The sequence below is a fragment of the Hemitrygon akajei genome, chromosome 18, assembly GCF_048418815.1.
Source record: "Hemitrygon akajei chromosome 18, sHemAka1.3, whole genome shotgun sequence".
NCBI classification, from domain to species: domain Eukaryota; kingdom Metazoa; phylum Chordata; class Chondrichthyes; order Myliobatiformes; family Dasyatidae; genus Hemitrygon; species Hemitrygon akajei.
In genome coordinates this window covers 72,547,705-72,570,708 of record NC_133141.1, presented here as the reverse complement: position 1 = coordinate 72,570,708, position 23,004 = coordinate 72,547,705, and the positions used below count along the sequence as shown (strand labels likewise).

At 49.1% G+C, this 23,004-nt stretch overlaps 1 protein-coding gene across 1 annotated transcript in view; it reads right to left on the bottom strand.

Annotated features, from left to right (window-relative positions):
• The window catches only part of LOC140741404 (tubulin polyglutamylase ttll6-like), a 77,176-nt gene that overhangs the window by 30,014 nt on the left and 24,158 nt on the right, over positions 1-23,004 (bottom strand). The window contains exons 5-7 of the mRNA XM_073071572.1: positions 22,254-22,397; positions 11,721-11,806; positions 8,157-8,382 (exon numbers count right to left, since the gene is read on the bottom strand). Of these exons, the coding sequence (XP_072927673.1) occupies positions 8,157-8,382; positions 11,721-11,806; positions 22,254-22,397 (456 nt within the window). The remainder of the gene's footprint in view (positions 1-8,156; positions 8,383-11,720; positions 11,807-22,253; positions 22,398-23,004) is intronic.

Sequence of the window (23,004 nt, the reverse complement as noted above, 5' to 3'; positions counted from 1 at the left end):
CCCTGTGGTTTTCCTCCCACAGTCCAAAGACGTACCAGTTAGTAGGTTAATTGCTCGTTGTGAATCGTCCCGATAGGATTAATCGGGGGTTGCCGGGCAGCGCGGCCCCAAAGTTCGGAAGGCCCTGCTCTGCACTGAATCTCAAAGTAAAAATTTAAAAAAATAATCAGATCCAGTTGTGAAGAGAAATGTGCTGATCCTCCTCCGCTAATTACACCCCATTGTCCCCTTTGAAATATTGTAAGGGCTTAAAAAGAATTGATCACTGCTGAATGTTTGCTATGACTTCCAACCAGCTGAGTCAACGCGCTCCATAACTCTTCTCAGGTGTGGTCACAATGCTGACTCCTCACTTAGGCCTCTCAGCATCAGGCTACATCCACACTACGCCGGATAAATCCGTAACCAAAGCTTTTTCTCTTTGTTTTTACCCTCCACCCACACTAAAACGGCGTTTTCGTCCCCCGAAACCGGAGCTTTTCAGAAACGCTTTCCAGGCTGAGTATTTTTGAAAACGCTGCTCGGGCAGATCAGTGTGGACGGAGTAACCGGAGAAATCTGAAAACGCTGTCAGACGGCAGCGTGCCATTTCATTGCTTTCTTTAACGCAACCTAACAATTTCAGAACAGACGGCAAAGAGACTGAAGCCAGAAGAGTTAGACCCAATACTTTGACCCATAACTTACTGAATAAATACTTACTTTGCCCTGTTTTCTGTCCTTGCTCGTATGAAGGTGGTTTACCCATTTATGCAAGTACTTCTCTGACAATAGATGTGTAACAGCCTAATGTAACATTGTATGGAAATACAAGATAACACTGATGCAGACATGTTTTACACATTTAACAAGGGGCTTTATTAATGCAACAGAGTTAGTCAGTTTTCCAATGTTTGTTGTCAGCCGGGTCAATCTGTCCGTGAACTCCCTGTCGGTTGCCGCTGTACGCTCCAGTATTTGTTTTTTATAGTTTTGAGTTCTCCTGCGCAAAAGCCTACAGCTGCACGTCTTTTAAGTTTTTCTCGTCTGCAGCTGGACAAACGCGCACTTTTACGGCGAGATTCGACACCAAACATGTCGCTTGTTTTCGGCAGACGTGTCCTGCGCATGCGCAGGAGGAGGCGATTCACCAAAATCTCCGTTTCAGTGTGGATAGAGATATTTTCAATAACGCATAGTGTGGACGCCTATCGTTTTTACGCGAAACCAACATTTTCAAAATGATCCGGTCTAGTGCGGACGTAGCCTTAGTCTAGACCTAAGGGAGGCATTGAACCGAGTGAAATGCACTTCCAGCAGAGCTCATAATTGTTTAAGAACGGCCAGTGATTAGAAACAAAAGAACCTGTTACAAGCCATTGGCATTACAGGGAGCCATTGACTGACGTGCAGGAGAATCTGAAAAGCGGCTTTGATGTCTTTAATTGTCGCTGCATGATGTTGGTGCGGGCCCCGTTCAGGACATACACCTGAAATGCTGTGTTTACCCTCAGTATTGTCAAGGACACGTCAGACTACAAGGTATAGGATCAGAATTAGCCCATTGAGTCTGCTCCTCCATTTCATCATGTCAGATCCATTTCCCTCTCAGCCCCAATCTCCTGCCTTCTCCCCGTATCCCATCACGCCCTGACTATTCAAGAACCTATCAACATCTGGTTTAAATATACCCGATGAATCGGCCTCCACAGCTGCCAGTGACAACAAATTCCACAGAGTCACCACCCTCTGGCTGAAGAAATTCCTCCTCATCTCCGATCTAAATGAATGCCCCTCTATTCTGAGGCTGTGTCCTCTGGTCCTGGTCTTGGACTCTTCCACTATAGGAAACATCCTCTCCACACCCACCCTATCTGTGTCCTCTGGTCCTAGACTCCCCCACTATAGGAAACATCCTCTCCACATCCACTCTATCTGTGTCCTCTGGTCCTAGACTCCCCCACTATAGGAAACATCCTCTCCACATCCACTCTATCTGTGTCCTCTGGTCCCAGACTCCCCCACTATAGGAAACTTCCTCTCCACATCCACTCTATCTGTGTCCTCTGGTCCTAGACTCCCCCACTATAGGAAACATCCTCTCCACACCCACCCTATCTGTATCCTCTGGTCCCAGACTCCCCCACTATAGGAAACATCCTCTCCACATCCACTCTATCTGTGTCCTCTGGTCCCAGACTCCCCCACTATAGGAAACTTCCTCTCCACATCCACTCTATCTGTGTCCTCTGGTCCTAGACTCCCCCACTATAGGAAACTTCCTCTCCACATCCACTCTATCTGTGTCCTCTGGTCCTAGACTCCCCCACTATAGGAAACATCCTCTCCACACCCACCCTATCTGTATCCTCTGGTCCCAGACTCCCCCACTATAGGAAACATCCTCTCCACATCCACTCTATCTGTGTCCTCTGGTCCTAGACTCCCCCACTATAGGAAACATCCTCTCCACATCCACTCTATCTGTGTCCTCTGGTCCTAGACTCCCCCACTATAGGAAACATCCTCTCCACACCCACCCTATCTGTGTCCTCTGGTCCCAGACTCCCCCACTATAGGAAACATCCTCTCCACATCCACCCTATCTATATCCTCTGGTCCCAGACTCCCCCACTATAGGGAACATCCTCTCCACACCCACTCTATCTGTATCCTCTGGTCCCAGACTCCCCCACTATAGGAAACATCCTCTCCACATCCACTCTATCTGTGTCCTCTGGTCCTAGACTCGCCCACTATAGGAAACATCCTCTCCACATCCACTCTATCTGTGTCCTCTGGTCCTAGACTCCCCCACTATAGGAAACATCCTCTCCACATCCACTCTATCTGTGTCCTCTGGTCCTAGACTCCCCCACTATAGGAAACATCCTCTCCACATCCACTCCATCTGTGTCCTCTGGTCCTAGACTCCCCCACTATAGGAAACATCCTCTCCACATCCACTCTATCTGTGTCCTCTGGTCCTAGACTCGCCCACTATAGGAAACATCCTCTCCACATCCACTCTATCTGTGTCCTCTGGTCCTAGACTCCCCCACTATAGGAAACATCCTCTCCACATCCACTCCATCTGTGTCCTCTGGTCCTAGACTCCCCCACTATAGGAAACATCCTCTCCACATCCACTCTATCTGTGCCTTCTGGTCCTAGACTCCCCCACTATAGGAAACATCCTCTCCACAACCACTCTATCTGTGCCTTCTTGTCCTATACTCCCCCACTATAGGAAACATCCTCTCCACATCCACTCTATCTGTGTCCTCTGGTCCTAGACTCCCCCACGATAGGAAACATCCTCTCCACATCCACTCTATCTGTGTCCTCTGGTCCTAGACTCCCCCACTATAGGAAACATCCTCTCCACATCCACTCTATCTGTGCCCTCTGGTCCTAGACTCCCCCACTATAGGAAACATCCTCTCCACATCCACTCTATCTGTGTCCTCTGGTCCCAGACTCCCCCACTATAGGAAACATCTTCTCCACATCCACTCTATCTGTGTCCTCTGGTCCTAGACTCCCCCACAATAGGAAACATCCTCTCCACATCCACTCTATCTGTGTCCTCTGGTCCTAGACTCCCCCACTATAGGAAACATCCTCTCCACATCCACTCTATCTGTGTCCTCTGGTCCTAGACTCCCCCACTATAGGAAACATCCTCTCCACATCCACTCTATCTGTGCCCGCTGGTCCTAGACTTCCCCACTATAGGAAACATCCTCTCCACATCCACTCTATCTGTGCCCTCTGGTCCTGGTCTTGGACTCTTCCACCATAGGAAAGATCCTCTCCCATCGAGGGTTTTCAATGGGATCCTCACCACAGCCCCCTATTGTTCTGAATTCCCGTGAGTACGACCACAGTGGTTGTGCGACCCCTCCCAGCTGCCCTGCAATCGTTTTGATCTCCGACAGTCAGCCAGAAGGTCCTGCTGTTCAAGAGCAAAGACTGTTAGCTTTTCGCCCCAGGCTGTGAGACGTCTGAACACACTGCTGCCACCCAGTACAGTACACGTTATTGATGACATTAGCATTATACTGTTGTATGTCTACATCAGAATCAGAATCACCGGCATCTGACATGAAATTTGTTAACTTAGCAGCAGCAGTTCAGTGCACTGCATAATCTAGCAGAGAAAAAAACAATAAATAAAACACAATAATAATAATAAACAAAGTAAATCAATTACAGTATATCTATATTGAATAGATAGTGTTGGCACGTGGCCAAGTGGTTAAGGCTTTGGGCTGGCAATCTGAAGGTCGTTAGTTCGAGGCAGAGTGTGTGTCCTTGAGCAAGGCACTTAACCACACACTGCTCCTGCAGGTTTATAGCCCAGTGGCGGCGGTGGGTGCAGTGTGGACAAGACAAGACAGGACAAAAAACATGCAAAAACAGAAATACCACATATTAAAAAAAAAGTGAGGTAGTGTCCAAAGATTTAACGTCCATTTTGAAATCGGATGGCAGAGGGGAAGAAGCTGTTCCTGAATCGCTGAGTGTGGGCCTTCAGGCTCCTGTACCCCCTCCCTGATGGCAGAGGGGAAGATGCTGTTCCTGAATCGCTGAGTGTGTGCCTTCAGGCTCCTGTACCTCCTCCCTGATGGCAGAGTGGAAGAAGCTGTTCCTGAATCGTTGAGTGTGTGTCTTCAGGCTCCTGTACCTCCTCCCTGATGGCAGAGGGGAAGAAGCTGTTCCTGAATCGTTGAGTGTGTGTCTTCAGGCTCCTGTACCTCCTCCCTGATGGCAGAGGGGAAGAAGCTGTTCCTGAATCGTTGAGTGTGTGTCTTCAGGCTCCTGTACCTCCTCCCTGATGGCAGAGGGGAAGAAGCTGTTCCTGAATCGCTGAGTGTGTGCCTTCAGGCTCTTGTTACATCCTACCTGATGGTATCAGTGAGAAAAGGGCATGCCCTGGGTGCTGGAGGTTCTTAATAATGGACACTGCCTTTCTGAAACACCGCTCCCTGTAGATGTCCTGGGAACTTTGTAGACTAGCACACAAGATGGAGCTGACTAGATTTACAACCCTCTGCAGCTTCTTTCAGTCCTGTGCAGTAGCTCCCTGCCCCCCATCCCAGACAGTGATGCAGCCTGTCAGAATGCTCTCCACGGTACATCTATAGAAGTTTTTGAGTGTTTTTGTTGACATGCTGAATCTCTTCAAACTCCTAATGAAGTATAGCCGCTGTCTTGCCTTCTTTATAACCACATCGATGTGTTGGGACCAGGTTAGATCCTCAGAGATCTTGACACCCAGGAACTTGAAGCTGCCCACTCTCTCCACATCAGATCCCTCTATGAGGATCGGTGTGTGTTCCTTCATCTTACCCTTCCTGAAGCCCACAATCAGCTCTTTTGTCTTACTGACGTTACTGAGTGCCAGGTTGTTGCTGTGGCACCATTCCACGAGTTGGCATATCTCACTCCTGTATGCCCTCTCGTCACCACCTGAGAATTCAGCCAACAGTATTGATAGTCAGCGAGAAGGATATGTTATCACCAAACCGCACAGATTGTGGTCTTCTGATTAGGAAGTCGAGAATCCAATTGCAGAGCGAGGTACAGAGGCCCAGGTTCTGTAACTTCTCAATCAGGATTGTGGGAATGTTGGTATTAAATGCTGAGCTATAGTCGATGAACAGCATCCTGGCGTAGGTGTTGGTGTTGTCCAGGTGGTCTAAAGCCGTGTGGAGAGCCATTGAGATTGTGTCTGCCGTTGTAGCGATAGGCGAATTGCATCGGGTCCAGGTCCTTGCTGAGTCTAGTCATGACCAACCTCTCATCAAAGCACAGAACGGAAAGAAGCTGCAGACGGCTGTAAACCTAGTCAGCTCCATCTTGGGTACCAGCCCACAAAGTACCCAGGACATCTTCAGGGAGTGGTGTCTCAGAAAGGCAGCGTCCATTATTAAGAACCTCCAGCACCCAGGACATACCCTTTTCTCACTCTTACCATCAGGGAGGAGGTACAGGAGCCTGAAGACACACACTCAACGATTCAGGAACAGCTTCTTCCCCTCTGCCATCAGGGAGAGGGTACAAGAGCCTGAAGGCACACACTCAACGATTCAGGAACAGCTTCTTCCCCTCTGCCATCAGGGAGGAGGTACAGGAGCCTGAAGGCACACACTCAACGATTCAGGAACAGCTTCTTCCCCTCTGCCATCAGGGAGGGGGTACAGGAGCCTGAAGACACACACTCAGCGATTCAGGAACAGCTTCTTCCCCTCTGCCATCAGGGAGGAGGTACAGGAGCCTGAAGACACACACTCAACGATTCAGGAACAGCTTCTTCCCCTCTGCCATTGGGGAGGAGGTACAGGAGCCTGAAGACACACACTCAACAATTCAGGAACAGCTTCTTCCCCTCTGCCATCAGGGAGGAGGTACAGGAGCCTGAAGACACACACTCAACGATTCAGGAACAGCTTCTTCCCCTCTGCCATCGGGGAGGAGGTACAGGAGCCTGAAGACACACACTCAACAATTCAGGAACAGCTTCTTCCCCTCTGCCATCAGGGAGGAGGTACAGGAGCCTGAAGACACACACTCAACAATTCAGGAACAGCTTCTTCCCCTCTGCCATCAGGGAGGAGGTACAGGAGCCTGAAGACACACACTCAACAATTCAGGAACAGCTTCTTCCCCTCTGCCATCTGGGAGGAGGTACAGGAGCCTGAAGACACACACTCAACAATTCAGGAACAGCTTCTTCCCCTCTGCCATCAGGGAGAGGGTACAGGAGCCTGAAGACACACACTCAATGATTCAGGAACAGCTTCTTCCCCTCTGCCATCAGGGAGAGGGTACAGGAGCCTGAAGGCACACACTCAACGATTCAGGAACAGCTTCTTCCCCTCTGCCATTCGATTACTAAATGGACACTACCTCACATTTTTTTAATATACAACATTTCTGTTTGTTTGTACATTTTAAAAATCTGTTCAATATATGTATACTGCAATTGATTTATTTATTTATTATTACTATTTTTAATTATATTTGTTACTATTTTTCTCTTCTATATTATGTATTGCATTGAACTGTGCTGCTAAGTTAGCAAATTTTATGACACAGACTGGTGATAATAAACCTGATTCTGATTGTAAACGCCAATCTGTAACTGTGCTACAAGTTCATCAACTTTATTCCATACATTGCAGCATCCAAGTATAACACCTTTTCGATAACAATAATAATGGAAAAGTGGAAAAAACACAGTAATAATGGGAAAAATCACAATAAATACAAATACATTAGGTAGCTTCTACACACAGATTGATTGTGTGTCCATAAAGTGACGCTGGGCACAGGAGTGTCTGTACACAAGGTGACTCTGACAGGAAATGATAAAGTAGTGGTGGTTGGGGGTGTGGAGGGGTGGGTCAGTGGGTGGTTGGGGGTGTGTGGAGGGGTGGGTCAGTGGGTGACTGGGGGTGTGTGGAGGGGTGGGTCAGTGGGTGATTGGAGGGTGCAGAGGGGTGGGTCAGTGGGTGGTTGGGTGTGTGGAGGGGTGGGTCAGTGGGTGGAGGTGTTGATCAGCCTTAGTGCTTGGGGACTTCCTGACTGCCCATTACACCGCTGGTGTTTGGGACGACAGTGAAGGTCCACCATCTCTGGTGGTGTTCAGAGATTCCCCGATCATGCCCGTAGCTTCCTCTCGGTTTTTGCTACTGTCAGACGTGCAAGTGCCAGGCGGAGACTCAGGAACACCGTCACACTCAGATGTAGCAGGATTCTTCATTGCAGTTTGCGTAACGGTTTTGTTTCACCGGTCAGCGCTGTTGGTGCTGAGCTGAGCCCTCGAACCTGGAGGACCACTCTTAGTCTGGCCGCTACCCTTTGCCCTGTTTGTCATGGGTGACCCGACCGAGAGCCAAAGCCTAAAGCCCCAGCTCTCCAACCCCTTCAACGAGGTTGCGGTTCCCTCGGAGGTCTGCTTGGGGAAAGTAACTGTTTCTGAGTCTGGTGCTCCTGGCGTGAATGCTACAGAGCCTCCTCCCTGATGGAAGTGGGGACAAACAGTGAGCAGGGTTGGTGGGATCCTTCACGATATTACTGCCCGTCCCATCGCGATGTTACGTTTGCATGTTTTATGCGGTCCCCCCAATTATCTGCTTCATCTTTATGTATCCCGAAGGCGCACGTACCTCCAGCAGCCAGGGTTTCAAGGTGTGGTCCAGCAGGACGTCAAAGCCGAGGATCTGAAAGCAGGCGCTCCCGGACACGTGCTTCGGGAAGCAGGTGATGTAGTTGTGCTTCAGGGCCGGATACGCAGACAGGATGGTTTTGATGACCACGTCTTCAATACTGCTCCACAGCCTCTCCAGGTCATAGGCATTGCTCTCCATGTACCGGTTAAAGAAAGACAGCTTTCTGCAAGAAACAACATTTTACAGAGCCGTCAGTTCCAATCCATCGCAGGCCACCGTCCATCCATCGGACGGCATTGCCCAGTGACTCCGCTGACCAGGCACTCTGCCCCATCATTTGTGTTATTGTGTGAGAGGCCAATAGCACTGCAAGCCACAAGACAGTCTGCATTTCCATTGAAGGAAATATCCACTCTCTTGATTAATGTTCCCCCTTTTTTGACAGGATTTGTCGGAGGTGATTTCTTCCCCATCCAGAGTTGCCTTTGAGAAGGTGGACTGCACCCTTAACCCACGATATTCCATCTTGTGAAGATGCCTCGTGGTTGACATTCACAGTCAGAGAGCACTACAGTGAACAAACAGGCCCTTTGGCCCATCTAGTCCATGCCGAAACCTGCTAAACTGCCTACACCCATTGACCTGCCCCAGGACCATAGCCCTCCATACCCCTCCCATCCTGTCCAAACTTCGCTTACACGTTGAAATCGAGCACGCGTGCAGCACTTGTGTTGGCAGCTCGTTCCACACTGGCCATGGCCATCTGAGTGAAGACATTTCTCCTCATGTTCCCCTTAAACGTTTCACCTTTCACCCTTAACCCATGATCTCTGGTTGTGGTCACACTCGACCTCAGTCGCAAAAGCCTGCTTGCATACACCCTATCTATACCCTTCATAAGCCTGGCTACTTCTGTCAAATCTCCTCTCAACCTTCTACATTCTAAGGAATAAAGTCCTAACCTATTCAATCTTTCCTTATAACTCAGGTCCTCCAGGCCCAGCTACATTCTTGTAAATTTTTCCTGTACTCTTTCAACCTTATTTACTGTCCATCTTTCCTGTAGGTAGGTGACCAAAACGGCACACGATACTCCAAGTTATGCCTCATCAATGTCTTATGCAACTTCAACATAACATCCCATCTCCTGTACTCAATACATTGATTTATGAAAGCCAGAGTGACAACAGCTTTCTTTCTACCTGTGACACTACTTTAAACAAATTATGGGCCTCTATTCTCAGATCCCTTTGCTCTACCGCACTCCTCAGTGCCCCGCCATTCACTGTGTGAGACCTTCCCCGGCTGGTCCTACCTAAATGTAACGCCTCGCGCTTGTCTGCATTAACTTCCAGCTGCCATTTTTCAACCCATTTTCTCAGCTGATCCAGATCCCTCTGCAAGCCATGACCGCCTTCCTCAATGTCCACTTTATCCCCAAACTTGGTGTCATCTGCAAATTTGCTGATCCAGTTAACTACATTATCATCCAGATCATTGATACAGAAGACAAACGACAATGGGCCCGGCGCTGGTCACGGGCCTCCAGTCAGAGAGGCAACCCTCTAGTACCACTCTCTGGCTTCTCCCACAAAGCCAATGTCTAATCCAGTTTACCAGCTCTGCTGAATGCCGAGCGACTGAACCTTCTTGACCAGCCTCACATGCGGGACCTTGTCAAGTGCCTTGCTAAAGTCCATGCAGACAACATCCACTGCTTTGCCTTCATCCGCTTTCCTGGTAACTTCCTCGTAAAACTCTACAAGATTGGTTAGACATGACTTGCCATGCTGACTATCCAAATACTCATCTATCCAGTCCCTTGGAATACTTTCCAATAACTATCCCACTACAGATGTCAGACTGAGCAGTCTGTAATTTCCTGGTTTATCTTTAGAACCTTTCTTGTCACTAAGAGTTGTTTAAATATCTCTGCTCGGGCCCCTGCTGTTTCTGCACTTGCCTCCCCCAGGGTCTGAGGGAACAGCTTGTCAGGCCCTGGGGATTCACCCACCCTGATTTTCCTCAGGACAGCAAGCACCTCCTCCTCTGTAATCTGTACAGGGTCCATGAAGCTACGGCCCACTGCAAGCAACGGTAAGCCCACAGCAGTGTCGGAGGCCTCGAATATGAAGAGGAAACGGGAGATTTCCCTCACAACAGCTCAATAGCTGCCATGTCTGATAGACCTTTATTCCAGCTTTATTGGATCACTTATGTAAACTTATCTGCCTTAATGGGATCCAGCTCACATTTCTTTTTTTCTAGATCATTGGTTCTTGCTGGACACAGAATACCAGAATGGGACGATCTAAACTAGCGGGACATCCTGAGAGATATTCCAAGCCAGGTAGGCTCACTGTGGTAACTGACTCCTGGTCATTAATGTCATTATTTATCGATCATATATTTAGCTCGATCATTAATAATCGATGATCCCAGGGTGGACAGCTTAACAACACACACAAAATGGCGGAGGAACTCAGCAGTTCGGGCAGCATCTGTGGAGAAGGATAAACGTTCAATGCTTCGGGCCCCACCTACCTGATGAAGGGTCTCGGCCCAAAACATATTCCTTTACACAGACCTACCGAGTTCCTCTAGCATCTTGTGTCCGTTAACTCTGGATTCCAGCATCTGCAGAATCTCTGGTCAATATGGACACCTGAACTTCAATAATCAACCACATTTTATTAATCACATTTTTAATTCACTACTTTGTTTCCTAACTTACCTTGTAGGAAACAAAGTAGAGGTAGATTATTTACTCTTTTTTTCCCCCATTTCTTTGGAGATACAGCATAGTAACAGAGTAACATAGTAACTTCTGGAGCATTGAGCCCACTCTGCCCAATTAAAGGGCAACTCCATACTTACAATGTACGGACAATGCTTTCTCTGAAACTCCATTCGACCTTCACGCCTCCTGATTCACAGCCACACCACACACATCCAAATGAAATTTAATCAGCGTTGTCAACTGGGATTCACGGCTTTCAGGAACCCGTCGTTCAGAGCTGCACTCCAAATTAAACCCACAACACACATTCAGATATGGAGACTGGTCGCCAAAGTCAATCGCTGAACGTCTACGTCCCAACCACAAAGATCACTCCAACACTGACCTTCTATCATGTACACGTACACGGCGCTGGAAGAACTCAGCAGGTCAGGCAGCATCCGTGAGAAAAGAGTAGCCAACGTTTCGGGCCGAGACCCTTCATCAGGAAGAGAGGGCCGAAGCCCAGTAATAGAGATAGGGGAGGGGGAAGGGCTAGAGGCGCCAGGTGGAGAACCAATCAGAGGAAGGGGGGAGGGGGAGGGGATAAGCATGAAAGAACTGTAGAGGTAAAGGAGCAGAAAGTTGAAAGGGGAGAGAGGCAGAGAGGGACCTGGGATAGGGGAAGGGGGAGGGGGAGGGAATTACCGGAAATTGGAGAATTCGATGTTCATACCACCAGGCTGGAGGCTACCCAGGCGGTAGATGAGGCCTGCTGTGAAATCCCTTCTATAATGTGCCTGCTGGTGGTGAAGGGTGCACCCTGGTGCAGATGGTCTCACCTTTTACTGCCTCTGTTTTCATCCTGGATGAAGTTCTTCTTGTTCTTGTTGATGGCGTAGTTGGTGAGGTGCATGCAGACGTCATCCTGTCAGCGGCAAAAGATAAAGATGTTGGTTTCTCAGTCAGGGACGCCGCCCTCAGTTACCGCGTCACACTAACGCCACCTCGGCCGGAAGCCGCGGAAATGCCTCATTCCCCCCGGCTTCACTTTTCCTGGGGTGTCGGAGGGCGGTCGGCAGGTGGCAAGGGGGTGAAAGTGGGGGGAAGCCTCGCATCCTAAAGCAGTTTTTGCAGCCCCAAAACATCGCCAAGTCAAGGGATCGCTCATCGGGAGCGCAGCGCATAAGGGTGGGTGCTGTCAGTCAGAGCAAGGATGCGAGGCTGAGGCTTTATAACTCAGACCGTACTTTGGAGAATTGTGAGCAGTTTTGAGCCCCGTATCTAAGAACTGGTGTGCTGGCACTGGACAGGGTCTGGGGGAGGTTCACGAGAATGAATCTGGGAATGAAAGGGTTGTCATCTGAGGAGCAATGCTCCCTCTGGGCCTGTACTCGCTGAAGTTTAAAAGGGTGATGGGGGATCTCATCGAAAACCATCCAATATTGAAAAGTGATGCGGAGAGGATGTTTCCTGTAGTGGGAGGGGGGACGGCGGTGTCTAGGAGCAGCGGGCAAAGCCTCAGAATAGAAGAACTTCCCTTTCGGGCAGAGATGAGGAATTTCTTCAACCAGAGGGAGGCGAATCTGTGGGATTTGTTGCCACCAGCGGCTGTGGAGGCCGAGTCGCTGAGTGTATTTAAAGTGGAGGCTGATAGGCTCTTGACTGGTCAGGGGGTCAAAGGTTAACGGGAGAAGGCAGGAGAAATCAGTCGAGAGGGATGATAGATCAGCCATCCCTGAGCACAATCCTCCCCACTTTCGAGGACATCTTCAAAAGGCATGCCTCAAAAAGGCAACGTCTATCTTGAGGGACCCTTGCTGGCCAGGTCATGCCCTCTTTACATTGCTACCATCAGGAAGGAGGTACAGGAGCCTGAAGACACACACTCAGTGATTCAGGAATAGCTTCTTCCCCTCTGCCATCGGGGAGGAGGTACAGGAGCCTGAAGGCACACACTCAACGATTCAGGAACAGCTTCTTCCCCTCTGCCATCAGGGAGGAGGTACAGGAGCCTGAAGACACACACTCAATGATTCAGGAACAGCTTCTTCCCCTCTGCCATCAGGGAGGAGGTACAGGAGCCTGAAGACACACACTCAACGATTCAGGAACAGCTTCTTCCCCTCTGCCATCAGGGAGGGGGTACAGGAGCCTGAAGACACACACCCAACGATTCAGGAACAGCTTCTTCCCCTCTGCCATCAGGGAGGAGGTACAGGAGCCTGAAGACACACACTCAGCGATTCAGGAACAGCTTCTTCCCCTCTGCCATCAGGGAGGAGGTACAGGAGCCTGAAGACACACACTCAGTGATTCAGGAACAGATTGCTCCCCTCTGCCATTAGATTTCTGAATGGACAATGGACCCTCAGTAACGTTTATTCTCCTGGCCTTGTTTTTGCACAACTTATTTAATTTTTCAAATATATTTCTTTTTGTAATTTATAGGTTTTATGATTACGTACTGCAATGTACTGCTGCCGCATAACGACAATGATAGCAAACTTGATTCAGATTAGGAAATAAGGGCTGAGTTTTTTTTTACGGGGTAGTCCACGCCGTGAGACTGTAAGATGTAGGAACAGGATTCGGCCATTTGCCCCATCTTGTCTGCTCCGCCATTCCATCAGGGCTGATCCATTTCCCTCTCAGCCCCAATCTCCTGCCTTCCCTCCATATCCATCTATCCTCTGACCAATCAAGAACCTAACAAGCTCTGCCTTAAATATACCCACTCACTTGGCCTCCACAGCATGTGGTAACCAATTCTACAAATTCCTCCTCATCTCCGTTCTAAATGGATGTCCCTCTATTCTGAGGCTGCGTCCTCTTGTCCTAGACTCCCCCACTACAGGAAACATCTCTCCACATCCACTCTATCTGTGTCCTCTGGTCCTAGACTCCCCCACTATAGGAAACATCCTCTCCACATCCACTCTATCTGTGTCTTCTGGTCCTAGACTCCCCCACTATAGGAAACATCCTCTCCACATCCACTCTATCTGTGTCCTCTGGTCCTAGACTCCTCCACTATAGGAAACATCCTCTCCACATCCACTCTATCTGTGTCCTCTGGTCCTAGACTCCCCCACTATAGGAAACATCCTCTCCACACCCGCTCTATCTGTGTCCTCTGGTCCTAGACTTCCCCACTATAGGAAACATCCTCTCCACACCCACTCTATCTGTGTCCTCTGGTCCTAGACTCCCCCACTATAGGAAACATCCTCTCCACACCCACTCTATCTGTGTCCTCTGGTCCTAGACTCCCCCACTATAGGAAACATCCTCTCCACACCCACTCTATTGGTGTCCTCTGGTCCTAGACTCCCCCACTATAGGAAAAATCCTCTCCACACCCACTCTATCTGTGTCCTCTGGTCCTAGACTCCCTCACTATAGGAAACATCCTCTCCACATCCACTCTATCTGTGTCCTCTGGTCCTGGACTCCCCCACTATAGGAAACATCCTCTCCACATACACTGTATCTGTGTCCTCTGGTCCTAGACTCCCCCACTATAGGAAACATCCTCTCCACACCCACTCTATCTGTGCCCTCTGGTCCTAGACTCCCCACTATGGGAAACATCCTCTCCACATCCACACTGTCTGTGTCCTCTGGTCTTGGACTCCTCCACTATAGGAAACATCCTCTCCACATCCACTCTATCTGTGACCTCTGGTCCTAGACTCCCCAACTATAGGAAACATCCTCTCCACATCCACTCTGTCTGTGTCCCCTGGTCCTAGACTCCCCCACTATAGGAAACATCCTCTCCACATCCACTCTATCTGTGTCCTCTGGTCCTAGACTCCCCCACTATAGGAAACATCCTCTCCACATCCACTCTATCTGTGTCTTCTGGTCCTAGACTCCCCCACTATAGGAAACATCCTCTCCACATCTACTCTATCTGTGTCCTCTGGTCCTACACTCCCCCACAATAGGAAACATCTTCTCCACAGCCACTCTATCTGTGTCCTCTGGTCCTAGACTCCTCCACTATAGGAAACATCCTCTCCATATCCACTCTATCTGTGTCCTCTGGTCCTGGACTCCCCCACTATAGGAAACATCCTCTCCACATCCACTCTATCTGTGTCCTCTGGTCCTGGACTCCCCCGCTATAGGAAACATCCTCTCCACATCCACTCTATCTGTGCCCTCTGGTCCTGGACTCCCCCGCTATAGGAAACATCCTCTCCACATCCACTCTATCTGTGTCCTCTGGTCCTAGACTCCCCCACTATAGGGAACATCCTCTCCACATCCACTCTATCTGTGTCCTCTGGTCCTAGACTCCCCCACTATAGGGAACATCCTCTCCACATCCACTCTATCTGTGTCCTCTGGTCCTAGACTCCTCCACTACAGAAAACATCCTCTCCACATCCACTCTATCTGTGTCCTCTGGTCCTAGACTCCCCCACTATAGGAAACATCCTCTCCACACCCACTCTATCTGTGTCCTCTGGTCCTAGACTCCCCCACTATAGGAAACATCCTCTCCACACCCACTCTATCTGTGTCCTCTGGTCCTAGACTCCCCCACTATAGGAAACATCCTCTCCACACCCACACTATCTGTGTCCTCTGGTCCTAGACTCCCCCACTATAGGAAACATCCTCTCCACACCCACTCTATCTGTGTCCTCTGGTCCTAGACTCCCCCACTATAGGAAACATCCTCTCCACACCCACTCTATCTGTGTCCTCTGGTCCTAGACTCCCCCACTATAGGAAACATCCTCTCCACACCCACTCTATCTGTGTCCTCTGGTCCTAGACTCCCCCACTATAGGAAACATCCTCTCCACACCCACTCTATTGGTGTCCTCTGGTCCTAGACTCCCCCACTATAGGAAACATCCTCTCCACACCCACTCTATCTGTGTCCTCTGGTCCTAGACTCCCTCACTATAGGAAACATCCTCTCCACATCCACTCTATCAGTGTCCTCTGGTCCTAGACTCCCCCACTATAGGAAACATCCTCTCCACATCCACTCTATCTGTGTCCTCTGGTCCTAGACTCCCCCACTATAGGAAACTTCCTCTCCACATCCACTCTATCTGTGTCCTCTGGTCCTAGACTCCCTCCCTATAGGAAACATCCTCTCCACATCCACTCGATCTGTGTCCTCTGGTCCTAGACTCCCCCACTACAGGAAACATCCTCTCCACATCCACTCTATCTGTGTCCTCTGGTCCTAGACTCCCCCACTATGGGAAACATCCTCTCCATATCCACTCTATCTGTGTCCTCTGGTCTTGGACTCCCCTACGATAGGAAACATCCTCTCCACATCCACTCTGTCTGTGTCCTCTGGTCTTGGACCCCTCCACTATAGGAGACATCGTCTCCACATCCACTCTGTCAATGCTTTTCAACATTCAATAGGTTTTGATGAGATTTCACCCTCCCTCCCCCAACACCTCAAGTTCTCTAACTTAGCCTCGAAGCCATCAATTCCATCATCAAAATCCTTGACACATAATGTAAAAAGTAGTGGTTCCAACATAACATCCCAACTCCTGTACTCAGTACCTTGACTTATGAAAGCCAGTGTACCAAAATCTCTCTTTATGACCCTATCTACCTGTGATTTCTCTTTCAAGAAATGACGGATCCCTCTGTTCAGTCCTAACATTGATGGTGTTAACTTCTCTATACGGCCATAAAACCACAACCCACAGGAGCTGAATTAGGCCATTTGGCTCATCGTCAGCTCCGCATTCAATCATGGCTGATCCTTTCTCTCCCTTCCTCAGCCTCACCACCCAGCCTTCTCCCCGTAACCTTTGGTGTCGCGGCCATTGAAGAACCAGTCAACTTCTGCCTTAAATACACCCAACAACCTGTCCTCTATAGCGGCCTGTGGTAACAAATTCCACACATTCACTACCCTTTTACTGAAGAAATTTCTCCGCATCTCTGTTTTAAATGGATGTTCATTTGCCATCTCCTTGGCCCCCATTACTATTTCTCTGGCCTCAGTTTCTAGCAGTCCTATATCCACACTCATTTCGCTTCTATTTTTTAGATAGTTGAAAATGCTTTTCCTATCAACTTTTGACATTATTTGCTAGTTTGTTTTCATATTTCATCTTTTTCCTCCTAACGATTCTTTTAGTTGCTCTCTGTGTAGGGTTTTAAAAGCTTCCCAGTCCTCTGTCTTCTCACTAATGTTTGCTCTCTTGTATACCCTCTCTTTTGCTTTTACATTAGCTTTGACTTCCCTTGTCAGCCGCAGTTGTAGCATTTTGCCGTTCGAGTATTTCTTTGCTTTTGGAGTACATTTATCCTGCACCTTCCCCAATTCCCCCAGAAACTTGTACCATTGCTGCTCTGCTGTTTTCCCTGCCAAAATCTCCTCCCAACTCCTCTCTTGCACCTTTACTTTCCTTTCAAATTTCCTGTACTGCACTGAAATATTGCTACGTCAGACTCTACTCTCTCCCTATCAAATTTCAAGTTCAACTCAGTCATATTGTGTTCACTGTCTCCTAAGGGTTCCTTTACCTTAAGCTTCCTGATCATGACGTAGCAGCCAATGGTGATCCCCTGGTAGGCCCCATGACAAGCTGCTCTAAAAAGCCATCGCGTCGGCATTCAACAAACTCACTCTTTTGAGATGCATTACCAACCTGATTTTCCCAATCGAGCTGCATGATAAAATCTCCCATGACTACCATAACATTACCCTTTTGACACGCTTTTTTCTATTTCCTGTTGTAATCTGTGCTCCACGTCCCAGCTACTGTTGGGAGGCCCGTATATAACTGCCATCAGGGTCCTTTTACCCTGGCAGTTTCTTCCCTGGACACTAGGATTCAGCATCTTCTGATTCTACGCCACATCTTTCTGCTGATTTGATACTACACCACCCCCTCTGCCTACCCTCCCATCCCTCTGATACAATGTGTAACCTCATGTGAGTACAATTTTGTTATCAACATTTATGAGAAGTTTGGACAGGTACACGATTGGGAGGTGTATGGAGGGTTATGGTCTGGGTGCAGGTTGATGGGACCAGGCACATTAAATGGTTCAGCATGGACTAGATGGGCCAAAGAGCCTGCTTCTGTGTTGTACTTTTCTATGACTCCATTGCTTTCTCTTGAAATCAAGGCAGATTAACTCCGGGCAACATGCGGGGCCAATAACCGTGGCTGGATGTATCGTTGAGTGTTACATCACACAACCTCCCATCTTCAATCTGTCTCACGATGGAATCATCACTTTTCCTCAATATTTAGGAGAATTACCAGGATGCTGCCTGGATTAGATAATGAGGATGGAAACATAGAAAACCTACAGCACAATACAGGCCCTTCGGCCCACAAAGCTGTGCTGAGCATGTCCTTAGAACTACCTAGGCTTACCCATAGCCCTCTATTTTTCTAAGCTCCATGTATCCATCCAGGAGTCTCTTAAAAGATCCTATCGTTTCCGCCTCCACCACCATCACTGGCAGCCCATTCCACGCGCTCACCACTCATTACCCCTGACATCTGCTCTGTACCTACTTTCAAGCTATGCCCTCTTGTGCTAGCTATTCACATGATCAATGCCTCTCATCTAATACACCTCTATCAGGTCACCCCTCATCCTCTGTCACTCCAAGGAGAAAAGGCCCAGTTCACTCAACCTATTCTCATAAGGCATGCTCCCCAATCCAGGCAACATCCTTGTAAATCTCCTCTGCACCCTTTCTATGGCTTCCACATCCTTCCTGTAGTGTGGCGACCAGAACTGAGCACAGTACTCCTTGTACTGTGCTACCAACACAACTTTCCCTCTACCCCCCCTTTCTGCTTTCCATAGGGAGCGATCCTTGTCCATTCATCCCCCCCATCCCTTCCCACCAATCTCTCTCCTGACACTTATCCTTGTAAACGGAACAAGTGCTACACCTGCCCTTACACTTCCTCCCTCACCACCATTCAGGGCCCCAGACAGTCCTTCCAGGTGAGGCGACACTTCACCTGTGAATAAGCTAGTGTGGTATACTGTGTCTGGTGCTCTCGGTGTGGCCTTTTATATATTGGTGAGACTCGACGCAGACTGGGAGACCATTTCGCTAAACACCTACGCTCGGTCCGCCAGAGAAAGCAGGATATCCCAGTGGCCACACATTTTAATTCCACATCCCATTCCCATTCTGATATGTCTATCCATGGCCTCCTCTACTGTCAAGATGAAGCCACACTCAGGTTGGAGGAACAACACCTTATATACCGGCTGGGTAGCCTCCAACCTGATGGCATAAACATTGACTTCTCTAACTTCCTTTAATGCCCCTCATCCCCTTCTTACCCCCATCCCTGATATATTTAATTTTTCCCCCCTCCTTTTTTTCTCTCTCTGCCCATCACTCTGCCTATTCTCCATCTCCCTCTGGTGCTCTCCTCCCCCTTTCTTTCTCCCTAGGCCTCACGTCCCATGATCCTTTCCCTTCTCCAGCTCTGTATCCCTTTTGCCAATCACCTTTCCGGCTCTCAGCTTCACCCCACCCCCTCCGATCTTCTCCTATCATTTCGCATTTCCCCCTCATTTCCTCCTACTTTCAAATCTCTTACTATCTCTTCTTTCAGTTAGTCCTGACGAAGGGTCTCGACCCGAAACATCGACAGCGCTTCTCCTCATAGATGCTGCCGGGCCTGCTGCGTTCCACCGGCATTTTGTGTGTGTTGGTGACAGTACTCCAAGTGGGGTCTGACCAGGGTCCTACATAGCTGTAACATTACCTCTCGGCTCTTAAACTCAATCCCACGATTGATGAAGGCCAATGCACCGTATGAACCTCTTACCCACAGAGTTGAGATGGGTTGAGAAAGCTGTGGTTTTTCTCCCCGGAGTGAAGGAGGGTGAGAGGTGACTCGATAGAGGTGCAGAAACTGATCAGAGGCATAGATAGAGTGGATAGCCAGGGAAATGTTATCCAAGAGGGGATCAGAGGAAAGTACGGGGGGGTGGGGGAGGGATATCAGGGGTAATCTTTTTACACAGAGAGTGGGGGGGGGGGTGCGTGGAATGCGCTGCCAGTGGCAGTGGTAGAGGCATTTAAGAAACTCTTAGATTGCCACATGGATAGAAGCATAGAAAACCTACAGCACAATACAGGCCCTTCGGCCCACAAAGGAACTACTAGACTTCCTCATAGCCCTCTATTTTCTAAACTCCATGTATCTATCCAAAAGTCTCTTAAAAAACCCTGTCATATCCGCCTCCACCACCGTCATGCACTTTGGCAGAAGGAACAGAAGTGTGGACTGTTTTCTAAACGGGCGGAAAATCCAAAAATCTGAGGCGCAAGCGGACGAGAGAGCCCTCATGCAGGATTCCCTAAAGGTTAACTTGCAGGTTGAGTCTGTGGTCGGGAAGGCAAATGCAATGTTAGCATTCATCTCGAGAGGACTAGAATATAAAAACAAGGAGTTAATGTTGAGGCTTTATAAAGCACTGGTCGTACTGGCCTCACGGGGTATTGTGAGCCCCTATCTCAGAGAGGATGAGCGGACGTTGGAGAGGGTTCTGAGGCGGTTCACAAGAATGATTACAGGAAGGGAAGGTTTATCACTGGAGGGTCTGGGCACTAGAATTTAGACGAACGAGAGGCGATCTCATTGAAACCTATTGAATGTTGAAAGGCGTAGGTAGAGTGGATGTGAAGAGGATGTTTCCTATGGTGGGGGACTCCAGCGCCAGAGGGCACAGGCTTAGAATAGAAGGACATTCGTTTAGAATGAAGGTGAGGAGAATTTCTTTATCCGAAGGGTGGTGAATCTGTGGGATTAATTGTGTAGATGGAGGACAGGTCATTGGGTATATTGAAGGCAGAGGTTGACAGATTGTTGATTATTCAGGGTGTGAATGGTTACAGGGAGAAGGCAGGAGATTGGGGTTGAGAGGGAAAGTGGATCAGCCATGATGAAATGGTGGCAGACTCGATGGGCTGAATGGCCCATTCTGCTCCTATCTCTTGTGGTCTTATAACATAACATAACATAACATAACATAAGAACATAAGAGATAGGAGCAGGAGTAGGCCAATCGGCCCCTCAAGCCTGCTCCGCCATTCAACCAGATCATGGCTGATCCAATCTTAACTCTAGTTTTCACCGAATCCCACAAGGCAACAGTGCCAACCAACAGGGCACCATGCCGCCCATTTTATTTTATTATTCATCCCGCCCAAACCCATGTGATCACCCGGGGGAAAAAAACCGATTTATACAAAGGAATACAATAGAATCAATGAAAAACAACACACAGACACGGTCAAATAACCAACGGGCAAAAGAAGACAATAAACACATACAGAAGCACTGAGGACATGAGTTGTAGAGCCCTTGAAAGTTGGTCCAGAGGTTGTGGAACCTGAATTGAGTGAAGTTATCCACACTGGTTCAGGAGCCTGATGGTTGTAGGGTGATAACTGTTCCTGAACCTGGTGGTGTGGGACCTGAGACTCATTGTGGTGAGTGAAGTTATCCACACCGGTTCAGGAGCCTGATGGTTGTAGGGTGATAACTGTTCCTGAACCTGGTGGTGTGGGACCTGAGACTCATTGTGGTGAGTGAAGTTATCCACACTGGTTCAGGAGCCTGATGGTTGTAGGGTGATAACTGTTCCTGAACCTGGTGGTGTGGGACCCTGAGGCTCCTGTACCTCCTTCCTGATGGTTGTAGGGTGATAACTGTTCCTGAACCTGGTGGTGTGGGACCCGAGACTCATTGTGGTGAGTGAAGTTATCCATACCGGTTCAGGAGCCTGATGGTTGTAGGGTGATAACTGTTCCTGAACCTGGTGGTGTGGGACCTGAGACTCATTGTGGTGAGTGAAGTTATCCACACCGGTTCAGGAGCCTGATGGTTGTAGGGTGATAACTGTTCCTGAACCTGGTGGTGTGGGACCTGAGGCTCATTGTGGTGAGTGAAGTTATCCACACCGGTTCAGGAGCCTGATGGTTGTAGGGTGATAACTGAAACTTATGGTGTCAGATCTACGGCCCTCGTACCTTCCTCCTGATGAGGAGAGAGCAGGGTCTGGGCGGTGGGTGTCCCTGATGACGGACGCTGCTTTCTTGTGGCAGCGCTCATTGTAGACGTGCTCAATGGTGAGGAGGCTTTTCCTGACCCTGTCTTGTAAGCTTTTTCACTAACCACACCAACCTCCCCCCACCGCCCCCCTGAGACAGAGTGGTCAGCTATTGGCTGGGGTTGGGAACGTGACAGCAAGATCCCACCCGAGTCTATTACTTCCATACAACGGTGAGTTAGGCAAGAATCAACCTCTTATAAAGTAGGATCGTACTTTCAGAGAATTAACTGTATCTCTTAAAGATAAGTCAATGTGTCGCTTACTAAATTCTTTTCCGTGGGTTCAGTGTACTTGGTGGTGGCAAAGCGAATCAGGCCCTCATTGTAGAGGTACACGCGCAGAGGGTCACAGGAAGTAATCAAGACGTAGAGCCTGAGGTCAAACTTGTAACCATCCAAAATGAAGGGCTGCACAGGTAGAGGGAGATTTAACACGCGGTGAGGGTCAAAGGTCTCACTTATTATCAAAGTATGTATGCGGTATACAACTCTGACATTCATCTTCTCCAGCTAGCCACGAAACAAAGGAAAAAACAGCAAACCCATGCACCCACCTCCCCCTCCCGCAGAAAAACAGAACAGCAACACAATCATCAGCCCCCCCAATCCCCCTCCCCTGCACAAAACACAAGAACATCAACCCCCAAATCCCCCCCACCCTCTGCCCGCTCAAATAAAAAAACAGGAAAGAATGGGCAAAAACCCAGAATATAAAATCCTGAAAATATGAAAAATATAAAGAGACTGAAGAAGTCCAGAGTTCGCGAACCGGACGGTCCGGCCCCGGAACCCGGACGGTCCGGCCCCGGAACCCGACGGTCCGGGCCCCAGAACCGGACGGTCCGGCCCATAAACACAGAGCTTCGGTAACATCCTTTGACATTGTCAAAAGAGAGAGACATCGTAGAGGCCTACCCTCTGGCCACCCGAGCCGCCACGCAGCCATCGGCTGCCGCAGGCTCCTTCCCTGGAGGCAGTGGGATCCCGTCAGTGACCAGAAGGCAGGCAGTCGGTG